This window comes from Bombina bombina, chromosome 5 (genome assembly GCF_027579735.1).
Source record: "Bombina bombina isolate aBomBom1 chromosome 5, aBomBom1.pri, whole genome shotgun sequence".
Lineage (NCBI taxonomy): Eukaryota > Metazoa > Chordata > Amphibia > Anura > Bombinatoridae > Bombina > Bombina bombina.
This window is the reverse complement of record NC_069503.1, coordinates 989134584-989149173: the sequence shown is the minus strand read 5'-3', so window position 1 is coordinate 989149173 and position 14590 is coordinate 989134584. Positions and strand designations below refer to the sequence as shown.

The 14590-nt window shown below is 36.7% G+C and overlaps 1 protein-coding gene across 1 annotated transcript in view; it reads right to left on the bottom strand.

Annotated features, from left to right (window-relative positions):
• LOC128661686 (neural-cadherin-like) overlaps window positions 1-14590 on the bottom strand; it is a 488078-nt gene that overhangs the window by 252197 nt on the left and 221291 nt on the right. The window contains 3 exon segments of the mRNA XM_053715912.1: window positions 1192-1378; window positions 5799-5926; window positions 13138-13387. Coding sequence (XP_053571887.1) covers window positions 1192-1378; window positions 5799-5926; window positions 13138-13387 — 565 coding nt within the window.

The following is a 14590-nucleotide window of genomic DNA, read 5'->3' as shown; positions in this document are numbered from 1 at the left end:
TTATCACGGACAGTCTAGCTCTACTATTTCATTTTACTATATGGGAGTTTGTTCTCCTTTCTTTTGGAGACTGATGGTTTCTCCCTCTTTTGTTTCTGTTTAAACTTTTGTATCAACAATGACATCCTTTTGTACCATGCTGCTAAATAATGATAATAAAAATGAATAAATAAAAAAAAAAAAAAAAAAAAGCTAGATTGGAGTTTGCCAAAACATAACTGAGGAAGCCAAAATCCTTTTGGGAGAATGTGCTGTGGACAGACGAAACAAAATTACAGCTTTTTGGTAAAGCCCATCATTCTACGGTTTTTAGAAAAAGAAGAGGCTTTTAAAGAAAAGAATACAGTCCCTACTGTCAAACATGGTAGAGGTTCACTGATGTTTTGGGGTTGCTTTGCTGCTTCAGTCACTTGATGTCTTGACTGTGTGTATGACATTATGAAATCTGAAGACTACCAAAGAATTATGTGGTGCAATGTAGGGCTCAGTGTCAAACAGTTGGGTCTTACAGCAGGACAATGACCCAAATCACACATCAAAAAGCACCCAGAAATGGTTTAAGACAAAGCACTGGAGAGTATTGAACTGGCCAGCAATGAGTCCAGATCTTGATCCGATAGAGCACCTGTGGAGAGATCTCAAAACAGCATTTGAGAAAAGGAATCCTTCCAATCTGAGAGACCTTGAGCAGATGGCGAAAGAAAAGTGGTCCAAAATTCCAGTAGAGAGGTGTAAGAAACTCATTGATGGTTACAGGAAGCAATTGATTTCAGTTATTTTTTCCAAGGAGTGTGCTACCAAATATTAAATTGAGGGTGCCAATAATTTTGTCCAGTACATTTCTGGAGTTTTGTGTGGAATGTGTCAGATTTGGCTTTTTTCTCTCCACTTTTTTGTGTCATACCAATACAAACAAAAGAAATGAACACGAGAATGCCTAATCATTTGTAATTGCAACAATTTTCTGGGCGAAGTGATACATTATTTGACAGAAATGCAGGGGTGCCAATACTTTTGGCCATGACTGTATGTATGTATATATATATATATATATATATATATATATATATATATATATATATATAATACTTCCATTTTTATTAATATCAGGAACTTTTTCAAGATTAATTTTCAAATCTTATCTGTGTGTCATATCTCCATTATAGTTTATGATTTGCCACTGTTGCTTACCTGTGTTAGGACGGCCTTGCATCCCTAATCGCGCTGACTCTGAGGAATCCTGAGACTGGATCTCTATTAAGTAGGTTGCCTGTCTTTCCCTGTCAAAGGATGCCCTTGTGTATATCACTCCTGTTTCTGGGTCAATAGTAAAGCAGCGATAGTCTGCATTGGCATGTCTCAGTATACTGTAACGGACCTGGACAAAATAAAAACTATATATGTTTGATTATATTAAAAAAATCTAGAAGCAACTGGTTTTAACAGTTTTAAACTAACTGTTGCACGCAAGCGATATCGGATTTATTGTGCCTGTTTGCGGCGTCAGAAGTAGCATTTGTATTGCAAGTTGAAAGTAGACGCGTTCCCTTGGGCGCGATTTAATTTAACAAAACAAATCAAAAATACATTAAAAAGTACAGTTATACTCATAATACTATCTAATAAAAATTATTGAAAAAATTGCATTTAAAAGTTATAAGATATAAAAGTTATAATTTTGGGAGTGCAAATTACTCATAATGACAGGTTATTTAACAAAGAATTTTGCCATTTACGGGTGCACGTTAAATTAGAGCTCCATTTGTAATCTAGCAAATAATGTAGTATAAGTCCAAAAATTCAGTGCTAAGTAGATAAAGTTGTATACTCACATACTTATACTCACATACTTATACTCACATATCACATACTTATACTCACATACTTATACTCACATACTTATACTCACATATCACATACTTATACTCACATACTTATACTCACATACTTATACTCACATACTTATACTCACATACTTATACTCACATATCACATACTTATACTCACATACTTATACTCACATACTTATACTCACATATCACATACTTATACTCACATACTTATACTCACATACTTATACTCACATACTTATACTCACATACTTATACTCACATATCACATACTTATACTCACATACTTATACTCACATACTTATACTCACATATCACATACTTATACTCACATACTTATACTTCAATACTTATACTCACATACTTATACACACATATCACATACTTATACTCACATACTTATACTCACATACTTATACTCACATATCACATACTTATACTCACATATCACATACTTATACTCACATACTTATACTCACATACTTATACTCACATATCACATACTTATACTCACATACTTATACTCACATACTTATACTCACATACTTATACTCACATATCACATACTTATACTCACATATCACATACTTATACTCACATACTTATACTCACATACTTATACTCACATATCACATACTTATACTCACATACTTATACTCACATACTTATACTCACATACTTATACTCACATATCACATACTTATACTCACATACTTATACTCACATACTTATACTCACATACTTATACTCACATATCACATACTTATACTCACATACTTAAACTCACATACTTATACTCACATATCACATACTTATACTCACATACTTATACTCACATACTTATACTCACATACTTATACTCACATATCACATACTTATACTCACATACTTATACTCACATATCACATACTTATACTCACATACTTATACTCACATACTTATACTCACATACTTATACTCACATACTTATACTCACATATCACATACTTATACTCACATACTTATACTCACATACTTATACTCACATATCACATACTTATACTCACATACTTATACTCACATACTTATACTCACATACTTATACTCACATATCACATACTTATACTCACATACTTATACTCACATATCACATACTTATACTCACATACTTATACTCACATACTTATACTCACATACTTATACTCACATACTTATACTCACATACTTATACTCACATACTTATACTCACATACTTATACTCACATACTTATACTCACATATCACATACTTATACTCACATACTTATACTCACATATCACATACTTATACTCACATACTTATACTCACATACTTATACTCACATACTTATACTCACATACTTATACTCACATATCACATACTTATACTCACATACTTATACTCACATATCACATACTTATACTCACATACTTATACTCACATACTTATACTCACATACTTATACTCACATATCACATACTTATACTCACATACTTATACTCACATACTTATACTCACATACTTATACTCACATATCACATACTTATACTCACATACGTATACTCACATACTTATACTCACATACTTATACTCACATATCACATACTTATACTCACATACTTATACTCACATATCACATACTTATACTCACATACTTATACTCACATACTTATACTCACATACTTATACTCACATATCACATACTTATACTCACATACGTATACTCACATACTTATACTCACATACTTATACTCACATATCACATACTTATACTCACATACTTATACTCACATATCACATACTTATACTCACATACTTATATTCACATACTTATACTCACATACTTATACTCACATACTTATACTCACATACTTATACTCACATACTTAAGAGCATGTGTATTTTTAAGGAACATGAAACCCCAAATAATTCAGAAAGAGCATAGAATTTTAAAAAACTTTCTAATGTACTTTTACCTTCTTTTGTTGAAGAGCAGGGATGTATGCTCAGGAGTATAAACGTGCCTGGAGCACTAGATGGCAGCACTATTTCCTGTAGCGCTCCAGACACTTACCTTAGGTATCTCTTGAACACAGAATATCATGGGAACGAAGCAAATTTGATAATAGAAAAATATTGGAAACGTTCTAAAACAAACATTGTATGTCTGAATCACAGAAGAACATTTATGGGTTTCAGATCTCTTTCAGGCTCACACAGTGCGTTTTACACACAAGGGATGAAATGTCCCTTTAATGATGTGCGGTAATTGAGTTACCCAACCTCAACTACAACCAGCAGCAGTGGAGCATCAATTGCAGATGCAATTGAAAGAATGTACTGAGTAGCACTCAACAGCACAAAATCAAGTAAATACTAAATGTACCATAGGTAGAGAGGCCCTAAGAATAGGGGTAGGATAAAACTTAACATTTATTAATAATATTAAAAGGGGGAAAAATTCAAATAAAATTACAAGCAGTGTAATAGTAACTGAATGGAAACCTGAGATAGAATTTCTCTCAGGGGCCTTGGTTTATATAAAGTCAGAAAAACCTTGGTGTATTCTCCAAGGAATGTAACATAAATCAATAGGAGGCTAAATAAACCTTATATCAAATTCTGGTCAATATCAGACCTATATCACATTCATAGATATATTAGCCTCTATTGATACTATGTTCAGGAATTCAATAGTATCAGTGGTGGTAAAATGCCACAATATTATATATAGGAGGTAAGTTCCTTGCAGAAATTCTTGTGAGAAAAATTATTCCCCTGTGTGTACTCACGTTATGGGTAAACCCCAGACTATCTATAATACTTAATGAATGAACAATAGTACTCAAGTAATATATTACATCGGTAACCGCGTAATGGTGTCACCTAATATTCTTAGCAGACTTGCTCGGTAGTGCTGGGCTACTGGTTTGCTCTTGGTATATTCTTATATAAACTGAGGTAAATTTCTCATGATAGAGAATGGTGTCTGGAATGTTCGATTTTTATGAACATTTGAATAAAACCATTGTTGTTAGGGACCAGAACAATTCTGTACTGCCTCCAGTAACAATAGACAATAATAGTCAGTAGCTATTATAGATTCGAAGGTATGTAAATGACTGAGTTACTGTCAGGTATTAATAAATGTGTATTTTGATTCTAGTACGTACGGGGAGACTATAATAAAAATGAATTTCTGGTATTTATTAAGTTAAGTACTTAATATCATATTGTGTAATACCCAGTATTCAGTATTCATACCTGAATGCAGAAGAAGGCAACACACTACATTTGCACAGATCTTAGTGTGTTGCACTTTCACAAAAAGAAATCCGGGTCTGAAAAGTGCAGAACTGCGCGCGGCTGCCTTCTCCTGCATTCAGAAAGTAACTAAATATAAAAATGTGCATGCCTACTAAGTACCACCAAATCCCAAGACAACGGTATTCAAATAAAATAGCCTGTTGTGCTATGTAGCTTTGTGTGAACCTTTGACCACTCACATTTGTTTTCAATGTCTAGAACCATCCTTTAATATAATATAAACACGTAGCCTTTACAGCGTACAATTATTTTCCCTTAAAATATGTTTGCAAACTTTGCAGCAAATTAAATTGAAGACACCACAGACTTAGCCCTAGTTTCCATTGAGGTGATAAAGATTGGAAACTGGTGGCAACATAAAAAATTCTCCATAGACTTTGATGGAGATAAATATTTTTATCATCAGTTTCAAAAGTTTTCCACCTGAATGGAAATTAGGCATTAGATGGCTAATCATGGTTTCCTTGTTCAAAATAAAACTATTATTAAGAGCTAGTTGGCATGGTTAGTATGATGATACAGTCCAGTGTGGTGTAACATACCAGTTTATGTAAGTCAGTAAAGCGAATATTGTAATATTTCAATACATTAACTAAGGACATTGTGTAAGCAGATGTCCCATACCTTTCCATGCAGATCAGAGTCAAAGTCAGTGGCTGAGACTTGCGTTACTGATGTTCCAATTCTGGATCCTTCAGGCAACGTTACCTCATATGTAGAAGATGTGAAAAATGGTACATTGTCATTGACATCTGTAACAGAGGGGGGTTTAAAGGTGTTTGTCACATAGTCTGGACTAACTACATCTGTTTGAACTTATACTGAAAATGTCAGTACTGCAGTAATGGTTATAGAAAAGCTATGTAAACAAGAATTAGCAAAACAGTTAACCAGAGCTCTGAGGTGGGGCTAACCCAATGCACATTAATTTGAATTGTGCTCAGGCAATCGTGTTTACTTCCAACTTGAAAACCTGACATACGCAAAACAGCCATAATAAGCCTGTTATTGCTTGTGCCTAACTGTTAACATGCCACTCGTAATCTAGCCTTTAAATGGGTTGAGGTTTCAATGAACAAAAAAAATGCTAGTTTTTTTATACAAAAATAATATAAAGGAGTTTTATGCAAGTTTTATATAAAAATAATATAAAGGAGTAATTTCTCATACATTCAGCTAGATTACGAGTTTTTCGTTTTGAGCTGTGCGGTGCTAACGAGCAGTTTTTCCTCACCGCTCACTTACCTGCAGCGCTGGTATTACGAGTTTTCAGAAACCCATCGTTAAAAGGCAAGAAGTGAGCGTTGAGCAACATTTTGCTCATTACCGCACTCCAATACCAGTGCTGCTTAAGTCAGCGGTGAGCTGGTGTAACGTGCTCGTGCACGATTTCCCCATAGGAATCAACGGGGAGAGCCGGCTGAAAAAAAGTCTAACACCTGCAAAAAAGCAGCGTAATACTCAGCAACGCAGCCCCATTGATTCCTATGGGGAAATAAAAGTTATGGTGAGGTATGAATTAACACTAAGCGCCTAATGCTATTGGGACCCTTTGCTTTAATAAATTGACCCCTATCGGTCAAACGAATAGATAATCAGAAAAAAAAAAGTTGTTAAAGCGCCAAAGAACAAATGGCCGGGTCCAAAATTTATAAAAAATATATATGAATTTATTCAATACAATATCATATAAAAATTAACATACCATTAAAACAGTAAAATAATAATCAAGCATCCAAGATTTTACAATAAGTTAAAACCAATTCTCCAAATTAGAATTGAAACAATTCTTTACTTAGACAGTCTTTCCATGTAACAATTAAAAATCAATCAATTAGGTTTTTTTAGATAGTATTTTATTTGGGGGGTTGGTTGTGGGGGTGGTGGGTTTTACTGTTGGGGGGTTGTTTGTATTTTTTGTTTTCAGGTAAAAGAGCTGATTACTTTGGGGCAATGCCCCGCAAAAGGCCCTTTTAAGGGCTATTGGTAGTTTAGTTTAGGCTAGGGTTTTTTTTATTGGGGGGGGCTTTTTTATTTTGATAGGGCTATTAGATTAGGTGTAATTAGTTTAAATATCTTGTAATTTGTTTATTATTTTCTGTAATTTAGTGGGGGTTTTTTTGTACTTTAGCTAATTTAATTTAGGTAATTGTATTTAATTTAGGTAATTTATTTAATTGTAGTGTAGTGTTAGGTGTTAGTGTAACTTAGGTTAGGTTTTATTTTACAGGTAATTTTTTTATTTATTTTAGCTAGGTAGTTATTAAATAGTTAATAACTATTTAATAACTATTCTACCTAGTTAAAATAAATACAAACTTGCCTGTAAAATAAAAATAAACCCTAAGCTAGCTACAATGTAACTATTATATTATATTATTATATTATTGTATATTATAGCTATCTTAGGCCTAGATTTGGAGTTCGGCGGTAGCCGTCAAAACCAGCGTTAGAGGCTCCTAACGCTGGTTTTGGCCGCCCGCTGGTATTTGGAGCCAGTGATTAAAGGGTCTAACGCTCACTTTACAGCCGCGACTTTTCCATACCGCAGATCCCCCTACGCCATTTGCGTAGCCTATCTTTTCAATGGGATCTTTCTAACGCTGGTATTTAGAGTCGTTTCTGAAGTGAGCGTTAGAGCTCTAACGACAAGATTCCAGCCGCCTGAAAATAGCAGGAGTTAAGAGCTTTCTGGCTAACGCCGGTTCATAAAGCTCTTAACTACTGTACCCTAAAGTACACTAACACCCATAAACTACCTATGTACCCCTAAACCGAGGTCCCCCCACACCGCCGCCACTCGATTAAAATTTTTAACCCCTAATCTGCCGACAGCCACCTACGTTATATTTATGTACCCCTAATCTGCTGCCCCTAACCCCGCCGACCCCTGTATTACATTTATTAAACCCTAACTTGCCCCCCACAACGTCGCCGCCAGCTACTTAAAATAATTAACCCCTAATCTTCCGACCGCAAATCGCCGCCACCTACGTTATCCCTATGTACCCCTAATCTGCTGCCCCTAACATCGCCGACCCCTATATTATATTTATTAACCCCTAATCTGCCCCCCTCAACGTCGCCGACACCTGCCTACACTTATTAACCCCTAATCTGCCGAGCGGACCTGAGCGCTACTATAATAAATGTATTAACCCCTAATCCGCCTCACTAACCCTATCATAAATAGTATTAACCCCTAATCTGCCCTCCCTAACATCGCCGACACCTAACTTCAATTATTAACCCCTAATCTGCCGACCGGAGCTCACCGCTATTCTAATAAATGTATTAACCCCTAAAGCTAAGTCTAACCCTAACACTAACACCCCCCTAAGTTAAATATAATTTTTATCTAACGAAATAAATTAACTCTTATTAAATAACTTATTCCTATTTAAAGCTAAATACTTACCTGTAAAATAAATCCTAATATAGCTACAATATAAATTATAATTATATTATAGCTATTTTAGGATTAATATTTATTTTACAGGCAACTTGGTAATTATTTTAACCAGGTACAATAGCTATTAAATAGTTAAGAACTATTTAATAGTTACCTAGTTAAAATAATAACAAATTTACCTGTAAAATAAATCCTAACCTAAGTTATAATTAAACCTAACACTACCCTATCAATAAAATAATTAAATAAACTACCTACAATTACCTACAATTAACCTAACACTACACTATCAATAAATTAATTAAACACAATTCCTACAAATAAATACAATTAAATAAACTAGCTAAAGTACAAAAAATAAAAAAGAACTAAGTTACAGAAAATAAAAAAATATTTACAAACATAAGAAAAATATTACAACAATTTTAAACTAATTACACCTACTCTAAGCCCCCTAATAAAATAACAAAGCCCCCCAAAATAAAAAATTCCCTACCCTATTCTAAATTAAAAAAGTTACAAGCTCTTTTACCTTACCAGCCCTGAACAGGGCCCTTTGCGGGGCATGCCCCAAGAATTTCAGCTCTTTTGCCTGTAAAAAAAACCACATACAATACCCCCCCCCAACATTACAACCCACCACCCACATACCCCTAATCTAACCCAAACCCCCCTTAAATAAACCTAACACTAAGCCCCTGAAGATCTTCCTACCTTGTCTTCACCATCCAGGTATCACCGATCCGTCCTGGCTCCAAGATCTTCATCCAACCCAAGCGGGGGTTGGCGATCCATAATCCGGTCCAGAAGAGGCTCCAAAGTCTTCCTCCTATCCGGCAAGAAGAGGACATCCGGACCGGCAAACATCTTCTCCAAGCGGCATCTTCGATCTTCTTCCATCCGGAGCGAAGCGGCAGGATCCTGAAGACATCCAGCGCGGAACATCCATCCGGACCGACGACTGAACGACGAATGACTGTTCCTTTAAGGGACGTCATCCAAGATGGCGTCCCTCGAATTCCGATTGGCTGATAGGATTCTATCAGCCAGTCGGAATTAAGGTAGGAATTTTCTGATTGGCTGATGGAATCAGCCAATCAGAATCAAGTTCAATCCGATTGGCTGATCCAATCAGCCAATCAGATTGAGCTCGCATTCTATTGGCTGTTCCGATCAGCCAATAGAATGCGAGCTCAATCTGATTGGCTGATTGGATCGGCCAATCGGATTGAACTAGATTCTGATTGGCTGATTCCATCAGCCAATCAGAAAATTCCTACCTTAATTCCGATTGGCTGATAGAATCCTATCAGCCAATCGGAATTCGAGGGACGCCATCTTGGATGACGTCCCTTAAAGGAACAGTCATTCGTCGTTCAGTCGTCGGTCCGGATGGATGTTCCGCGCTGGATGTCTTCAGGATCCTGCCGCTTCGCTCCGGATGGAAGAAGATCGAAGATGCCGCTTGGAGAAGATGTTTGCCGGTCCGGATGTCCTCTTCTTGCCGGATAGGAGGAAGACTTTGGAGCCTCTTCTGGACCGGATTATGGATCGCCAACCCCCGCTTGGGTTGGATGAAGATCTTGGAGCCAGGACGGATCGGTGATACCTGGATGGTGAAGACAAGGTAGGAAGATCTTCAGGGGCTTAGTGTTAGGTTTATTTAAGGGGGGTTTGGGTTAGATTAGGGGTATGTGGGTGGTGGGTTGTAATGTTGGGGGGGGGGTATTGTATGTTTTTTTTTACAGGCAAAAGAGCTGAAATTCTTGGGGCATGCCCCGCAAAGGGCCCTGTTCAGGGCTGGTAAGGTAAAAGAGCTTGTAACTTTTTTAATTTAGAATAGGGTAGGGAATTTTTTATTTTGGGGGGCTTTGTTATTTTATTAGGGGGCTTAGAGTAGGTGTAATTAGTTTAAAATTGTTGTAATATTTTTCTTATGTTTGTAAATATTTTTTTATTTTCTGTAACTTAGTTCTTTTTTATTTTTTGTACTTTAGCTAGTTTATTTAATTGTATTTATTTGTAGGAATTGTGTTTAATTAATTTATTGATAGTGTAGTGTTAGGTTAATTGTAGGTAATTGTAGGTAGTTTATTTAATTATTTTATTGATAGGATAGTGTTAGGCTTAATTATAACTTAGGTTAGGATTTATTTTACAGGTAAATTTGTTATTATTTTAACTAGGTAACTATTAAATAGTTCTTAACTATTTAATAGCTATTGTACCTGGTTAAAATAATTACCAAGTTGCCTGTAAAATAAATATTAATCCTAAAATAGCTATAATATAATTATAATTTATATTGTAGCTATATTAGGATTTATTTTACAGGTAAGTATTTAGCTTTAAATAGGAATAAGTTATTTAATAAGAGTTAATTTATTTTGTTAGATAAAAATTATATTTAACTTAGGGGGGTGTTAGTGTTAGGGTTAGACTTAGCTTTAGGGGTTAATACATTTATTAGAATAGCGGTGAGCTCCGGTCGGCAGATTACTGGTTAATAATTGAAGTTAGGTGTCGGCGATGTTAGGGAGGGCAGATTAGGGGTTAATACTATTTATGATAGGGTTAGTGAGGCGGATTAGGGGTTAATACATTTATTATAGTAGCGCTCAGGTCCGCTCGGCAGATTAGGGGTTAATAAGTGTAGGCAGGTGTCGGCGACGTTGAGGGGGGCAGATTAGGGGTTAATAAATATAATATAGGGGTCGGCGATGTTAGGGGCAGCAGATTAGGGGTACATAGGGATAACGTAGGTGGCGGCGGTTTACGGAGCGGCAGATTAGGGGTTTAAAAAAATATGCAGGGGTCAGCGATAGCGGGGGCGGCAGATTAGGGGTTAATAAGTGTAAGGTTAGGGGTGTTTAGACTCGGGGTACATGTTAGAGTGTTAGGTGCAGACGTAGGAAGTGTTTCCCCATAGGAAACAATGGGGCTGCGTTAGGAGCTGAACGCTGCTTTTTTGCAGGTGTTAGGTTTTTTTTCAGCTCAAACAGCCCCATTGTTTCCTATGGGGGAATCGTGCACGAGCACGTTTTTGAGGCCGGCCGCGTCCGTAAGCAACTCTGGTATCGAGAGTTGCATTTGCGGTAAAAATGCTCTACGCTCCTTTTTTGGAGCCTAACGCAGCATTTGTTTGAACTCTCGATACCAGAGTTAATTTTATGGTGCGGCCAGAAAAAAGCCCGCGGAGCGTTAACAGCCCTTTTACCGCCGAACTCCAAATCTAGGCCTTAGGGTTTATTTTATAGGTAAGTATTTCGTTTTAAATAGGAATAATTTAGTTAATGATAGGAATATTTATTTAGATTTATTTAAATTATATTTAAGTTAGTGGGTGTTAGGTTTAGGGTTAGACTTAGGTTTAGGGGTTAATAACTTTAATATAGTGGCTGCGACGTTGGGGGCGGCAGATTAGGGGTTAATAAATAGTATGTAGGTGTCGGCGATGTTGGGGGCAGCAGATTAGGGGTTAATACATATAATGTAGGTGGTGGCGGTGTCCGGAGCGGCAGATTAGGGGTTAATAATATAATGTAGGTGTCGGCGACATTGGGGAAGGCAGATTAAGGGTTAATAGATATAATGTAGGTGTCGGCGATGTTGGGGGAAGCAGATTAGGGGTTCATAAATATAATGTAGGTGGCGGCGGTGTCCGGAGCAGCAGATTAGGGGTTAAAATATTTATTATAGTGTTTGCGATGCGGGAGGGCCTCGGTTGCAAAAGGCAGATTAAGGGTTAATAGATATAATGTAGGTGTCGGCGATGTTGGGGGAAGCAGATTAGGGGTTCATAAATATAATGTAGGTGGCGGCGGTGTCCGGAGCAGCAGATTAGGGGTTAAAATATTTATTATAGTGTTTGCGATGCGGGAGGGCCTCGGTTTAGGGGTTAATAGGTAGTTTATGGGTGTTAGTGTACTTTTTAGCACTTTAAGTTATGAGTTTTATGCTACAGCGTTGTTGTGTAAAACTCATAACTACTGACTTTTAAATACGTTAGGACTCTTGACAGGGCAGGGTGTACCGCTCACTTTTTGGCCTCCCAGGACAGACTCGTAATACCGGCGCTATGGAAGTCCCATTGAAAATAGACTTTACGAGGTTTACGTAAGTCGTTTTGCGGTAAGGCCAAAGAAGTGTGCGTGCGGTGACCCTAAACCTTCAAGACTCGTAATACCAGCGGGCGTAAAAAAGCAGCGTTAGGACCTCTTAACGCTGCTTTTTTAGCCTAACGCACAACTCGTAATCTAGCCGATTGGAAGCACAATAAGGACAATTTTACAGTACATTGTATCTTTAAGGCCAAAATCTCAAGTAAAATGGTGACTCATTGATACCAAAATGGCAAACATGTGGCTTCATAAATTAATTTACTAATGCTCAAACTACACTGTCACTTGACAGATGCTGTGTAAAAAAAGTAGGTACAATTATAAGCAGTGATATTTTGCAAAGAAAATAATGCTTTAAAAAATTAATATAAATCATCTGCAAACTAAGCCTAAAATATAATAAATATTATTCACAATAAACAATACTTACCGGTGACGTTGACATACACAGTTGTGAAGGAGGCTAAAGGGACTGTGGCAACATTCTGAGCCCTAATTTTCAATGTGAAGAAATTAGTTCCTTCGTAATCAAGTGGCTCAGACACTAGCACAGAGGCGGAGCCATCTGCTCTGTTTGGCTTAAGATAGAAGCGAATGGGACAGTTAGTCTCTGGGACGAGGCCTTCCTCCATGTTGTATGCAACTCGGGAGTCACCAAGCATGGGTGTTGCCCTAATAGTCTAAACAAGAAAGGAGGCTGAATAACATTATTCAACAATAAAGTACATTTCTTCATACAAATAAATAAGTTACAATATGCCAACATCCAAAACAGCGCTTGATTAAAGGGACAGGAAAGTGGAAACATTTTTTCTGCCTTACATAAGAGTTTATTGCAATTCATTAAAGAAAAGTGTGTCACATGGTTATCACATGGTTTCCAATACTTTCCACTGAGAGAATTCATGAGCAGCATTGCAAACCATCAGCACTTTTCACACAGTTTTTTTGTATGATTTTCCATCTTTTTTTATTTTAGCAGCCTTGCCCTCTTGTAAACTTATATTGGCTACTTTCAAATGGCAAATCTTGGCCTGAGGAAGCTGCATTAACAGGTGACCGCCCCATACATCATGAGGAGGGAGTGGTCACGTGACCAAACCAAGCATCGCTATACAGGGAGACAAAGGCCTTGTTTGGGGAATTTGTTACATAAAGAGACTAGCTCCTGTATAATGGCTGGTCTTAATATCTGTTGCACAAGTGAAACCCAAAACTTTTCTTTCATGATTCAGACAGAGATTGTAAATGTAAACAACTTTTTAATTTACTTCTATCATCAAATGTGCTTAATTTTCTTGGTATCCTTTGTTGAAGGAGCAGCAGTGCACTACTGGGAGCTAGCTAAACACACCTAGAGAACCAATGACAAGAGGCATTTATTTGCAGCCACCAATCAGCAGCTAGCTTCTAGTCCTGAGTCTACTTAGGTATGCTTTTCAACTAAGGATTCATGGAGAATGAAGCAAAGTAGATAATAAAAGTAAATTGAATTGAAAAGTTGCTTAAAATCACATACTCTGCATGACCAGTGAAAGAAATGTTGGGGTTTCATGTCCTTTTAATTGATATATGCATACTGTGGAATAAAGGGACCTTGATTTAAAGAATTCCTGTTTGTTGGGTTGCATTAAGCACTTGTCTTACACTATGGGCCAGATTATGAGTGGAACGCTAATTAACGCTCCTGCTTGAGTGCTAACTCCGCTAGAAGTAAGCTTTTTGTGTGTGTTGGGTGGCGTTCGTATTAGGAGTTTAAAATAAACTGTTTTTGCTTGCACGCTAACTCGCCGAGTGCAAAAATAAGAATTTTACTATATTGCGTGTAGGTTCACATATTCCCCCATAAAAGTCAATGAAGAAAGAAAAAAACACCCCACTCT